The 13,705-nt window shown below is 35.6% G+C and overlaps 1 protein-coding gene across 3 annotated transcripts in view; it reads left to right on the top strand.

Annotated features, from left to right (window-relative positions):
• Window positions 1–12,860, top strand: part of Plag1 (PLAG1 zinc finger) — a 41,277-nt gene extending 28,417 nt beyond the window's left edge. The window contains exons 3-5 of one of the 3 annotated variants that reach the window (XM_090338635.1): window positions 7,803–7,901; window positions 10,436–10,584; window positions 11,322–12,860. In XM_090338635.1, the coding sequence (XP_090194761.1) occupies window positions 10,463–10,584; window positions 11,322–12,579 (1,380 nt within the window). In that variant the 5' untranslated portion in view covers window positions 7,803–7,901; window positions 10,436–10,462 and the 3' untranslated portion in view covers window positions 12,580–12,860. Of the gene's footprint in view, window positions 1–7,802; window positions 7,902–10,435; window positions 10,794–11,321 lie in introns of those variants that run through there. The other 2 variants (XM_090338636.1, XM_090338634.1) reach the window with 2 other exon arrangements.
• Window positions 12,861–13,705: the final 845 nt, after the last annotated feature.

The raw sequence follows: 13,705 nt of genomic DNA, 5'->3' as shown, positions 1-13,705 counted from the left end.
AGGATGGGGTAGGTGCTATAGGGAGGAACACATTTCAACAAGAGCATTTGCTAGTTTTATTGAGGAAAGGATACACATAAACATGCATCTAAATTTCCCTACTTGTATGTAGATGTAGCTCAGTGGCACAGAATAGCTGTAGCAATACTTGGAAATCTAGGCATATACCTATTTGTTCCAGGTAAGTTGTTCACAGGACTTCAAACACAAGGTTGAGGTTTAGAGGTCAGGACCACAAGCCTTAGGCCAGAGAGACTGGAAGAAAAAATGGTGGCTTTTTCTAGACTCAGGGAGTGGACTCAAATTCTACATTCTCCATTTACAGCAGACAGTACAAAGGAGGATGGAAGCCAGGAATCTTTAAAATAAAACAAAAGGTGCATAAATTAATCTGGCTAACGTTTTCTAATAAGCACAATATTCTATGGAGATAAAAATCAAGTTAGGGTAAATTTTTATCCATTTGTATACTAGAAAAAAATTAATAAAAAATATCAGTGTTTGGCCTAGTGGTAGAATGCTTGCCTAGCATGCACGAAGACCCGTAGTAGAGTGCTTGCCTGGCATGCACGAAGACCTGGGTTCTATTCCTTGGTACCACATGCATAGAAAAAAGCTGGAAGTGGTGCTGAGACTCAAGTGGTAGAGCTCTAACCTTGAGAAAGCTCAAGGCCCTGAGCTAAAGCCCAAGACTGGCAAAAAAAAAAAATCAGTGTTCATTATTTAAATGGTATTATTGAAGCTACCTTTTTAGTAGCTAGGGGGGGAAAAGGAAATATTAAACCAGACTCCATTTATGCACACTTTCTCCTTTTTGATCCTCCTGTACCTGTGACTGTTCAGAATTGTTTCTCTGACATTTTCAGTGTCGTCCTCACATTTCAATTTCACATGAAGGATATCAACTTTAAAGAAATAGAATTTTAGCCGGACTCTGGTGGCTCACACCTGTAATCTTACCTACTCAAGAGACTGAGATCTGAGGGTTGTGGTTCAAAACCAGCCCAGGCACAGAAGTCCGTGAGACTCTTATCTCCAAATAACCACCAGGAAACTGGAAGTGGCACTGTGGTTCAAGTAGTAGAGTGCTAACCTTGAGCCGAAGAGCTCAGGGACAGCACCCAGGCACAGAGTTCAAGAGCCATGACGACCAAAATAATAAAAAAGGAAAGAAAGATGTTAGCAGGTACTGGTGGCTCACAGCTGTGATCCTTGCTACTCAGGGTGCTAAGATCTGAGTGAGTGCTGCTTGAGGCTAACCCAGACATAAAAGTTCACTAGACTTCTTCAAAATAGCTAACAAAGAAAGAGCTTGAGATGTGGTTCATATAGTGAGCCACTTGAAGTAGTGAACCATTCAAGGACTAGGCCCAGTACCTCAAATCATAATAAGAATTAGAATTAAAGTTTTATTTTTTCCTTCCTGTAGAACTTTGTTGTTTATTTTTAAACCAGTCACTATCAAAATAGGTTACATATGCCCAAAGAATTATTGGAAGAGCATTTACAGACAGAAATGTTCTGGAAATTTGGGTGTACTAAGAACCCAACAGGTTTCTCCATACTCAAGAGATCCCCTGGAGTCTCTGGAGGTAGAAAAATGAGTGCCTACCCTTGAATTGACAATTTCAGCTGGGACTGGTCTTCAGCTCTTTAGGCATAGTGGTTTTGAATGTGATTTTATTCTGGACAGCCACATAGGCATAACAGAGAGGATATGGTGATGGTGTATACAATGACTAATCCAAGAGCGGATTCAGTTTTCATTACATTGTTTGTAGGACTCTGCATGTATGTTTAAGCACTCGCATATGCATTACACATTTATGCCTCTTTATATATAACACAAGCCCATATTTTAAGTACACTGTCCTTTGAGATGGCTTAAAACTAATTCTCTGCATGTGCTTTGGTAAAAGTTGAACTTCCTTTCCTTAGCACTTTTCCTACGTTACGTGTAACTTCTACCTTTTTATTTGAATTTATAGGTAAAGTATGGTGGGTACTTGAGAGTTCAAATATAAAATCTGTATTATTGTGTATCTGATTTTAAAAATTAAGTTACATTATACAGAGGTCCATGATTTCAATGAAATTATTCAAGAATGAAGGAATTCTTTTCAAATCTTTAAGGCCCTTCCCTGTTGACATTTTTATAACTAATATTAGATATCTTTGTTATACCCCCAGAAACTTAAATGGTTACTGGTAATAAGACAAAAAGCTTATAACACTTTGGAAATATGACCTATTTCATAGTAATAGCTAGCTCAGAGTGTTTGGGAGATGTTTTATACAGGTTTTGAAGCAACAAAAATCTTACTTTTTATTATTATAATTGTAGTTCTTTGCATAGTGCTCCCTTTACCAATTTCTAGCATCATTGCTTCTATTTTGTACAATTCCTCTCCTATTTGTATTTGCAAATACTAACTCCCTCTGTAAAGAAAATGAAAACACTCCAATGTTCTCATCTGTGTTTTTCAGTTTTTATTTTTATAAAAACATGCAGTCAAAGAGAAATCAACCCCTGCCCCGACCACACACACACACACACACACACACACACACACACACACACACACACACACACGAAGCTATTAAAAGGAAATGCTAGCTTCTAAGTCATGGTTCATATAGAGGGAGCTTTAAGAAGAAGGAAAAAAAAAACTTCATTTTTGCCCTGGCATTTCTGCTCCTTGAAATGAATAACAGAGGAAAATACTTCTGAATTGGAAGATCACACTTATGACTCTTCTGTCTTCGTCAGGTGTCTGTTCATTTGGCTGGGCCCTGTATAGAGCTCAGGGCCTTGAAAAGAAATGTCATCACCAAACAGATGAGTCAATAAACTGATGATGGAATTTAACTCTAGAATCACAGCTTTGAAATTTGGCAATGTTTTCCAATTCTTCAAAGCAAATAATTTGGCTTTCCTTTCATATCTCCATTTAATATATATTACTGAACACAAGCCATTTCTAGAAACCACATTAATTTTTTTGGCAAATTTCAAAATCATCTTAGAAGCACACTTAAGTGAACTTAAAATAAGCTGAAAATATCAATGTAATTTTTAAAACGGTATCATTATATGGATTTTTGGAGCTATGAGCTATGACATTTAGTGAAGGAAATCAGTATTGTAGTTTTCCATATTCCAGTTATTAACTATGTTTTCTCGGACATACTATAAGTCAGGTGAGTTAGTTGCACATCTCTCTTGCCTGCTTCTAGCTGAGCACTGTGGCTCCTTGCCCTTTTCTATAGGAAACAACAGCCCCTTGCAAACTTTCCATCTTCTTTCCTGCTTCAGCTAAGTACCCACATAGGTACCATGCATGCTTTTCACTTCCAAATTTCTTATTAGAAATAAGGCACAATTAATGTGATTTACTCTTGCTACTTGATTCCTTACAATTAAGATCCAATGCTTATTTTTGAAGTAAATATTTTAAACAGCTTTTTATTATTTCAGTTGCTGTTATTCAAAACTCTTTTAGTGTTTCATATAGGTTAAAATGTTGACAACTGGTAAGTTTACTTTTGTAATCTACCTCTTTACTCTCTCTTTCTCTATGGAAAATGTTCTCAACAAATATTGACAATCTTTTTCTGAAATGTTTACTAATGTTATTTTATGAATAGTATAAGGGAGAATTAAACTTTGATGATGAATAGCATTTTCCCTTAGCAAAATCTGTTTTGACTTTTCATATAAAAGTTACTAATACAGGTAAGTACTGTAAAACTTCACAGCTGTAAACAAAGTCACTATCAGAACTATGGAAATTAAAATATAGAAGAGATTTCAATATGGTCTTGTTCTTTGCCTGGAACCTCATAAAAATTAGTTTTAATACCCCTGCTGATATGATTTACTTTTGCTTGTTATTCTAAAATAGTGATTCAGCTACTAAAGAAGAATATTCTTAGGGGAGGAATCCAAAGGCATAACTCCTCCGAACATTTAAAATGCTATTTATTGCAAAAATTCCAGGAAATGGAAATATGGTTTTGTTTTGGGTTTTGATTAAGATAGTGGTATTGGTATTGTTTGGTTTTGCTTTGGGTTCTTTGTTGTTGTTATTTTTAGGGGGACAAAGGGCACTGGCAAGAGAAGCAGGAAGGATGAACAAATGCAATCATGGTGTTCAGAATATACAATGTGGAAAACTATGCAACTTGTGGGCAGGGATGGGAGGGGGAAACTGGGGGAAAGGGTAAAAAGGGGTGACATTATCCAGAAAACAAATGTACTCACTACCTGACTTAAAAAATGGTAACCCCTCTGTATAACACCTTGATAAAGGTAATAATGAAATTATATTAAAAATGTCAGGCAGGGGCCAGGAGTTTGGCCTGGTGATGGAGTGCTTGTCTAGCATGCATGAAGACCTGGGTTCAATTCCTCGGTATCACATATATATATTTTAAAAAAGCCAGAAGTGGTGCTGTGGCTCAAGTCGTAGAGCTCTAGCATTGAGAAGGCCCAAGGACAGTGTTCAAGCCCTAGGAATAGCGAAGAAAAAAAAAAGAAACTCAGACAGAAGAAAGAAAAAAAAAAAAAACTCAGGCAGAAGAAAGAAAAAAAAAAAAAACTTGTGTGTATTAACTTAGAATGTTCCCTCTAATTACTGTACCATGTATTTAAAGTCAAAATGGAATAGGGGAGAAAGCCTGTTCAGAAACTGGAAGCATATTCTGAAGACACTTATTTTCTCTTAAAACACCTTCCTTTTTTCCTTCATTCTCTCCCTCCCTCATCCTTCCCTCCCTTCATCTTTTTTTTCCATCTCTTTCCTTTGTCTTGCTTATAAAACCCCATGTTGTCCTCAAACCTTTGATCTTTCTGCCTCAGCTTCCAGAGTGCTAGGATTACAGGCTTATATCATCATTGCAGTCGCATTTTAGCTCAATTTAAAATGAGTATATGTATTTTATACTGTCTTTCATAATTCTTTAGACCATGGCAAAGAAGAATTCTCACCACTTGAAAAAAAAGCAAACTTTCAACAAGTTTTCTAAAAAAAAAAAAAATAGAAAATGATGAGTGTAAGTTTTATTACTGGCTTTTTTGAACAGTAATTGAAGTAACTTTTTACAAGTGTTTCTTGATCCTATAAAAATTGAAAGAAAGCTGGACCTCAATAGCTCATGCATATAATTAATTAATTAATTCTAGCTACTCAGGAGTCTAGGATCTAAGGACCACAGTTCAGACCCAGCCCAGGCAGAAAAATCTGTAAGACTCTTAATTCCAGTTCACCAGCGAAAGCTGGAAGTGGTAGAACACCAGTTTTAAATGAAGCAAGAATTAGAGATTGCAAGGCTAACACATACACACACATATTATACAGACAATTGTAGTTACAATTACATAAAAACAAGCTCTACATATATTTTATATGTTTATTTTACCTAAATAATGATGAATTCTAATCAGTTTCTGGTTTATTCATTTTAGGAAATAGCAGTTCTTTGAAAGTATTTGGCATCTAGTAAGAATGCAAAATAGGTTGAATGTGGGGAAATTAAACATGATTTGGGAGGTGTATTTGGGGATAAACTAAAATTAAAATAACTTATTTTAGCTTATAATTAGATATATTGCAGCATTGACTTGTTGACTATTGGAATATCTTAAAACAAGATACATATGACTGTTGAATTTCCATTGAACAGCAAACATAGAGGAATATTTTATGAATATAAGATGTAATAAAATTTGGGCTGGGAGTTTGGCCTAGTGGTTAAAGTGCTTGCCTAGCATGCACAGAGACCCGGGTTCGATTCCTTGGTACCACATATAGGAAAAGAAAAGCCGAAAGTGGTGCTGAGGCTCAAGTGGTAGAGCTCTAGCCTTGAGAAAGTCCAAGGACAGCGCCCAAACCCTGAGCTCAAGCCCAGGACTGGCAAAAAAAAAAAAAAAAAAAAAAAGATGTAATAAAATTTATATTAGGTGGATAAGAAAATATATGTTATCTACTGGTTGCTTTTAGATTTGTTTCTAAAATATTTTGTTTATCCACTCTTAAATATTCTAGTCATTTCAACATTTTTGAATAGTACTTAATATTTACTTTGTAAGCTGTCTTTTAGATCTTAAACTTATTCTTTCGGAGCTTTTCTTTGACAACTAACAAAGAAAATCGGTATTTATGCCTCTTCTGATCTTTTGAGTATGACAAAATTTATCCACTTTCAAATTGGTTTGCCTTCTCATAGAATACAATTGAATAACAAATAGGAGTTTGACGTAATTCCCTTTCTTATCATGCATAAGCCATCAAGTTGTTGGCAGTGATAAATGTTTCCACCTTCCAGATTTATTGAGTTCAGGGAAGACAATAGAGATGAAAATACACTGTACTCCTAAGGTATATTATTTGTATTAAAATAACAATACCTAAAGTGGTCTTTCATAAATTATCCCACCAAAACTCAGTATGTGCCATAAGCAAGTAAGTATTTAAAAAGTTAATTTTACTATTTTGCAATTTTTATGTGCAGAATTCAGTCCTTCCATTTTATGCATGTCCTGTGCTTTACAAAGAATGGAGCTTTTGCTTTATCTTCTTATCCTAAATAACTTTAATTGGTCTCAATTTTAATTTTTCTTATCTTTTAAACTATGAAAATAATGCTGATTTCACATATACTTTTGGTATTTTTGTAATGGTGCTTGAATGTCTACTAAATATTTTACTTACATAATACAAAATCTTAAAGTATTTGAATATTTTATTTCAAGTAAAATCATGTTGGTATTTTGAATCTCAAAGGTATTTTTACCTAATCTGTCATTGACATATCATTTTTTTAATTTTCACTATTTTACTTATCCCTCTCAAGTTCTTGTAAGTAATGATTTCTGAATAGTTATCTTAAAAATTCTCAGAACTTGACTGGAGGTATGACTGAAGTGGCAGAGCAGTAAAAGGACCTGAGTTCAAGCCCCCATAACACTGAAATACTTAGAATCTGCTAATCTCTGTATCCCTTGTACCCTTCTGTAATAATTCTAGATCTGCCTTTGACCATATCTTGCCATTTATTTGAATTATTAACACACTTTTGTAAATGTACTTTCAGTCTACTAAAGATATTGGTAGTAAGCATTTTTAAAATGTTTTAAAATGGTTGTAATCTTAAAAAAAATGATGAATTCTTTCTATTACTACACACACACATGACAGATCAAGTCCATATTTAATTTCCCTTGCCTTATTTTTAATCTAAACAATACAAAGTTGTTGCTACATTCCAGCAGTCCTTACCACATTCTTAAGTTAAAACTGGCAGGTACTGAGGTGGCTCTGAGAAGCCCCAGTTGCACAAATGTGTGCAATGTGGGTGAGAGCACTGTCATAGGACATACGTGGTGGTGCTTTGGTGTATTTCCAAATGCACTCTCTGACAGAAAACCAAGTTCATCTCTCCCATACAATTAAGCTTAATGTCATTTTGACCAGTTTTGTTTATAAACAGTAACCCTAATATCATGCGATTAAAAACATTTAATAAAGTTGAACTTGAGAAATAAGTGAGGAGTCATTCAGCATCACAAATTGCCATTTATCTAGGTAATGCTATTTTGCTTTTAATTTCTGCATTCATTCGTTCATATAAATCTGCTTAGGACTAATAAACATGCAGTTGGTGAAAGTTAATGCATGACTTCAGCAGAGTATGGAATGTAAGCATGTGTCATGAAACTGCAATTGCTCCGTGCTTTATTTTCTATCATTTACACGCTCCTTCTATTTAGAGTATAGTCCATTCTTTTTTTTCCCCTATAGGTCAGCCAAAATGGGAAGGATTGGATTCCACTCTCTTCCACGAAGAGTTAATGGGACTGGCTAAGATCAAAGTCTGAGGCGCTTACCATCTGTAATCAGGTATGTACTGAACAAAAATCACTGTAATTCTGTGCATGCACTTTTGAAGTATTTGGTTGATACATACTGTGAATATGGCCTTTTATTAGATATTACATTCATAACCTTATATGATCCTATAGTTTTAAATGTGCCTATGCTAATTAATTTGAATTGTGTGATGTAATGATGATTTAAAAGGCATTATTAGCCATGAAAAAATTTCAGCTGGTCTTAGAAAAGTGTAATATTTGAAATCAGTGCAATTCTTCATTGCTCAGTATGTACATACAAAGATAAACAAATTTATTATTCTATATTGGGTATCACCAATTTTAGCACAGTCAAATGTTTATATATTGCTTCAAAAGTTTAGTACATTTTTTTTGTTTTCTGAAATACCGAAGTTATTTTTCTCAACTGGAATTCTTTGCATCGCAATTAGATTTTGCAGCAATAACAATTACAACAGTTGGAAATTGTATCAGATTTTAGTTGTATGTAAGGATTTAAATACTTTGATTCTGCAGTTGGAACACGATTAATTTGTCGATGATCTAAATAGGTATGTGAGGAAATAAAATAATGGAAGTCATTTTTTTCCTGCCAATACAGAATTCTTTATGCCAGTTTACCGTCATTACTAATTACAGCAAAATAGCTGTTCAGCTCTAATTTGTAAAAGAAGCAAAGAAGCTATCTTCCGAATGAGATAGGAAGAGGACAGGTCTGATATTCAGAAAATGTAAAGCCAAAGGGAATACGTTATTAGCACAAGCAATATCTGTTTTCACTTTTAACCTGCAAGGGATGGGGGAGGCTTTCAGACAATGCAGGCCTAATAAAGAAGAAAGAATACTTGATTAATTTACCCGTATGCTTTGCTGCTGTAGTCAGGTTAGTAGATCATTATTAAATTTTGTCTGTTTAGAGACAGCCTAGCCTCTTATGTTAAAATATGAAGATTTATTGTAGCATACACTTTAATTTTATGAAAACATAGGTATTTAGAGCTCCTGCAAAAGTACTATGGGAATCTGTGAAAGTGAGTGTAATAGACCTACCTTTTATTTGAATGTATTTAATTTTTAAAATTTGATTGTAAAGATGATGTATAGAGGGGTTACAGTTAAGTCAGGTAATGAGTACATTCCCTTTTGAACAATGTCACCCCCTCCCTCATTCACTCCCAGGTTTCTCTTCCCAACTTCTTTCCCCTAGTTGTAGAGTTCATTTCCAACATAGAGTCTAGACCTAGCTTTTAAAGGCAGGTGCCAGCCAGTCTAATACCAGAAATACAAGTGCAGCAAGGAAGTTGGCTTTCTTTTTTTTTTTTTTTTTAGGTATATGATAGTATGAAAACTTCAGTTAATTAATGACAAGTCATTTGTCCACATTCACGTTTTCAGTTAAAAGGTCAGAACTTTTTGAAAGAGGTTGTAGGTGCTATCATTTATGTGGTCTCTTAATATTACCTCATTAAAGTACCTTGAAGAAACCTTGAGGAATCATTAAATCTTTGGAGAGTTGCTTTTCTTAGTCTGAGAAGTAGAGTTGATAGCACTTAGTTCTCTCATTTATATAGGTTTTAACTTTTTATTTAAATGAAAAAAGACATTGGTTTTGCAGTACGAGGTAAAACATTTCATTCTTCTTTAACAACACCAATAATGAATTGAAACTCATATAACTTTTTACCCACCTGAAACACTTCTGTGATGCCTTCTTGCACAGATATTGTTTTACAGTGAGAAGTCCCAAAAGGTATTATCTCACTGATCCCACTCAGCTCTTACTGAAATTGGCTTATCTGCCACCTTAAAATACCTAGTGAACATAATCATTTTCTATGCTATTAAAAATGTTGAGAAAAGTAAAGCATATCTTTCCTCCAAGACAGTAAGTAACCATACCCTTTATCTAATATGCCACCAAAGGCTTTTGCCATTTCAAGAATGTGTTTGTTACACGTTCCCCTCATTCTGCTTTGGACTGTGTGGACACAGTACCGCAACACTAAATTTGTACGTTAGGTGGTATATTCAATTCTTTCAGGCCTGTACTGTCTCATCTTAACTACTTTTATGGACTTAGTGATTAAGTTATCAGTGCTAAAGTGTTCTTGTTCATATAATGTACAATATGGCTAGGTATATGCATGAATTACAGTGGTTTTTAGATGTTAAACTACTTGCTGAAACATTTTTATATTTTAGTCAGATTTATGTTCTCTTACCTTTGTGAAAAAATGAAAGCTTAATAATGCCACTTTTAGAATCATGTTTTGATGCCTCCTGAGAGTTTCTGAAACTGCTACTGCTATGCCTAAATACAACATTGTCAGGTGGAATTTCAGGGTATGTATGAACTGTTCATTCTGAGCAATGCATTTATATGTGTTTTGACTAATATAAAGAAACCTACAGATATTACATTGGACCAGCTGAATCCATTTTATGGTTTCTTTTTTAATTCAAAAGCATCACATAGCAAATAATTTTTTTAAAAAATTGAGTTTAGTTACAAACTAGTTGTTTCTTATTTTTTTTTTCCAGTCCCTTTTTGCTTTCTTTTACGACCACATGAAACTTGAGAAGCCACCTAAAGCTATATCATTTAGTGGAGTTGGGCAGTTCCCAGTGTCCAACAAGAAGGCCTGGTTTAGGCTGCGATGGCCACTGTCATTCCTGGTGACTTGTCAGAAGTAAGAGATACCCAGAAAGTCCCTTCAGGGAAACGTAAGCGTGGTGAAACCAAACCAAGAAAAAACTTTCCTTGCCAACTGTGTGACAAGGCCTTTAACAGTGTTGAGAAATTAAAGGTTCACTCCTACTCTCACACAGGAGAGAGGCCCTACAAGTGCACACAACAGGACTGCACCAAGGCCTTTGTTTCTAAGTACAAATTACAAAGGTATTACGCTCTATTTGTCTTTCAGATTATATTTTCTCTTGTTGGCCATTTTGAAGCCATTGTAAGCTTATGTGTTTGTATACACATTTCTCAGCTGATTTGCAGAGTATGTGTTAAGTAGCTTAGACTTTAGCTAGTTCTTAGTATTCTAAGTCACATATTTTTATGTGTTAATGTCTTTGGTTTGTTTTTTTAATAAAATGCTTAATGAGAGTAGAATTTCCATTTGTAGAAAGAAATTGCGACAAGAAAAGGGTATGGACATTTACGTGAGTATGTTCAGTGTTGTTCATTTGTTTCTGTAATGCTAGCTAAAAACCAGCAAAAAATTAATGTGGCAACTTAAATGGCTCCAGTTTTGCAGTATTTAGGTATATTAACTGTTCTTATGGTTCATACTAAGTTAAGCAATTTCTGTTATTAAGGGAGTTCTATATTAGTAGGATAGGTTAGTTTCCCATTTGAAAAGTGAATACATAACCAATTTTTGTGGTGATCATCACTAACAGAATATATCTGTGTTTAAAGGCACATGGCTACCCACTCTCCTGAGAAAAGCCACAAGTGTAATTATTGTGAGAAAATGTTTCACCGGAAAGATCATTTAAAGAATCACCTTCATACCCATGACCCTAACAAAGAGACATTCAAATGTGAAGAATGTGGCAAGAACTACAATACTAAGCTCGGGTTTAAACGGCACTTGGCCTTGCATGCCGCAACCAGCGGTGACCTTACTTGCAAGGTATGTTTGCAGACTTTTGAAAGCACAGGAGTGCTTCTGGAGCACCTTAAATCTCATGCAGGCAAGTCATCCGGGGGGGTGAAAGAGAAAAAGCACCAGTGCGAGCATTGTGATCGCAGGTTCTACACCCGGAAGGATGTACGGAGACACATGGTAGTGCACACGGGAAGAAAGGACTTCCTCTGTCAGTACTGTGCACAGAGATTTGGAAGAAAGGATCACCTGACTCGACATATGAAGAAGAGTCACAATCAAGAGCTTCTGAAGGTCAAAACCGAACCAGTAGATTTCCTGGATCCATTTACCTGTAATGTGTCTGTGCCTATAAAAGATGAGCTCCTTCCAGTGATGTCCTTACCTTCCAGTGAACTGTTATCAAAGCCATTCACAAACACTTTGCAGCTCAACCTCTATAACACTCCATTTCAGTCCATGCAGAGCTCGGGATCTGCCCACCAAATGATCACAACTTTACCTTTGGGAATGACGTGCCCAATAGATATGGATACTGTCCACCCTTCTCACCACCTTTCTTTCAAATATCCATTCAGTTCTACCTCATATGCAATTTCTATTCCTGAAAAAGATCAGCCATTAAAGGGGGAGATTGAGAGTTACCTGATGGAATTACAAGGAGGCATGCCCTCTTCGTCCCAGGATTCTCAAGCATCATCATCTAAGCTAGGGCTGGATCCTCAGAGCGGGTCCCTAGGTGATGGTACAGGAGATCTTTCCTTGTCAAAGAGTTCTATCTCTATCAGTGACCCCCTCAACACACCAGCGTTGGATTTCTCTCAGTTGTTTAATTTCATACCTTTAAATGGCCCGCCCTATAACCCCATATCAGTGGGCAGCCTTGGAATGAGCTATTCCCAAGATGAAGCACATTCTTCTGTTTCACAGCTCCCCTCACAAGCACAGGATCTTCAGGATCCTGCAAACACTATAGGTCTTGGGTCTTTGCACTCTCTTTCCGCCGCCTTTACCAGTAGCCTAAGCACCAGCACCACCCTACCACGTTTCCATCAGGCTTTTCAGTAGGATTCTGGGACATGGACTTAGTACAGAAATGTATGTGTAGTCCTGCCTTAAATGACTGTTTGACTTGTAGTGCCTCCTTTGAGACAATATGAAAGTTTCTGCTTTTGTATAATACCAGGTTTCATTAAGCCAGTATAAAATAGAAACCAGCTTCTTCAATGAGCTTTAGAAACATTCATGTGCAGTTATGTTTACCTGGGTATTTTATCCTGATTCACTGCCAGTTGCCATAGTCTTAAGAGCTTTTTTTCCATATAGAAAAGCCATTATTATTAATGAAGTTTTACATGTTCCATATTCAAATTATTTTTAGATTTTTTTTCCCAATAACAATGGCTTTACCTTTTGACATTTGGCTCATTTTTTAAAAATCTGCAGTAGAATGTAAATTTCTTAAAATGTATGTGAATAACTCAGTTTTAAATCTTTTACTAGCCACTAAATGGATTCATAATCAAGTGCTTTTAAATAATTTTTTAAGAATACAGTTTGGGAGATAACAGATTCCTACGTATTTCAGATCAGTAGTTGTTGTGAAGACTTGCTAAGTCTGGCTAAAGTATTTGCTACAATATTATGAACATAATAAGAGAAACAAAACTTAAACACAAAGCGCCAGTATTTGTAGCAAAAAGCGATTCTTAGGAAGGTAATATAGCATTCTGTATTGATAGTTGGCCCTTAATTAGGCTGTTTTGCTGGGAGTAAGCCTTTTTAAGCTTTTAACTTACTATCTCTCCTTTTAATAAAATTAGCTCATGACATTGGAGTCTTCAGCATCAGTATATAGACAACTCTGTAATATTTTCCACCTTTCCCAGACAGAGGGTAGCTCAGGTACATCAGTAATTTTATTTTGCTCATGGGTCCACAGTTACTCCAGAATCTAGAGCCATTGTGGAACTGTGGGCAGTAGATACATTAATCCCAGAGTGGACAGGGATATATTCTTGTCAGCCTCTGGAGTAACAGATGCTTACGCAGGAAGGTAGATATAAAATATTCATTAAAGCTGGGACTTTATCTAGGGATCATATCTAGCATTGCCAGGATTGAAAACTGGAGTCTTTAGGAGTAAAATAAGACTGTATCATTTTCATTGCTTCTTACTGAATTTGATACATGC

Source organism: Megascapheus bottae, chromosome 9 (genome assembly GCF_031878675.1).
Source record: "Megascapheus bottae isolate mThoBot1 chromosome 9, mThoBot2.hap1, whole genome shotgun sequence".
Taxonomy (NCBI): domain Eukaryota; kingdom Metazoa; phylum Chordata; class Mammalia; order Rodentia; family Geomyidae; genus Megascapheus; species Megascapheus bottae.
The sequence above is the reverse complement of the archived record's forward strand: the minus strand, read 5'-3'. Positions and strand labels throughout refer to the sequence as shown.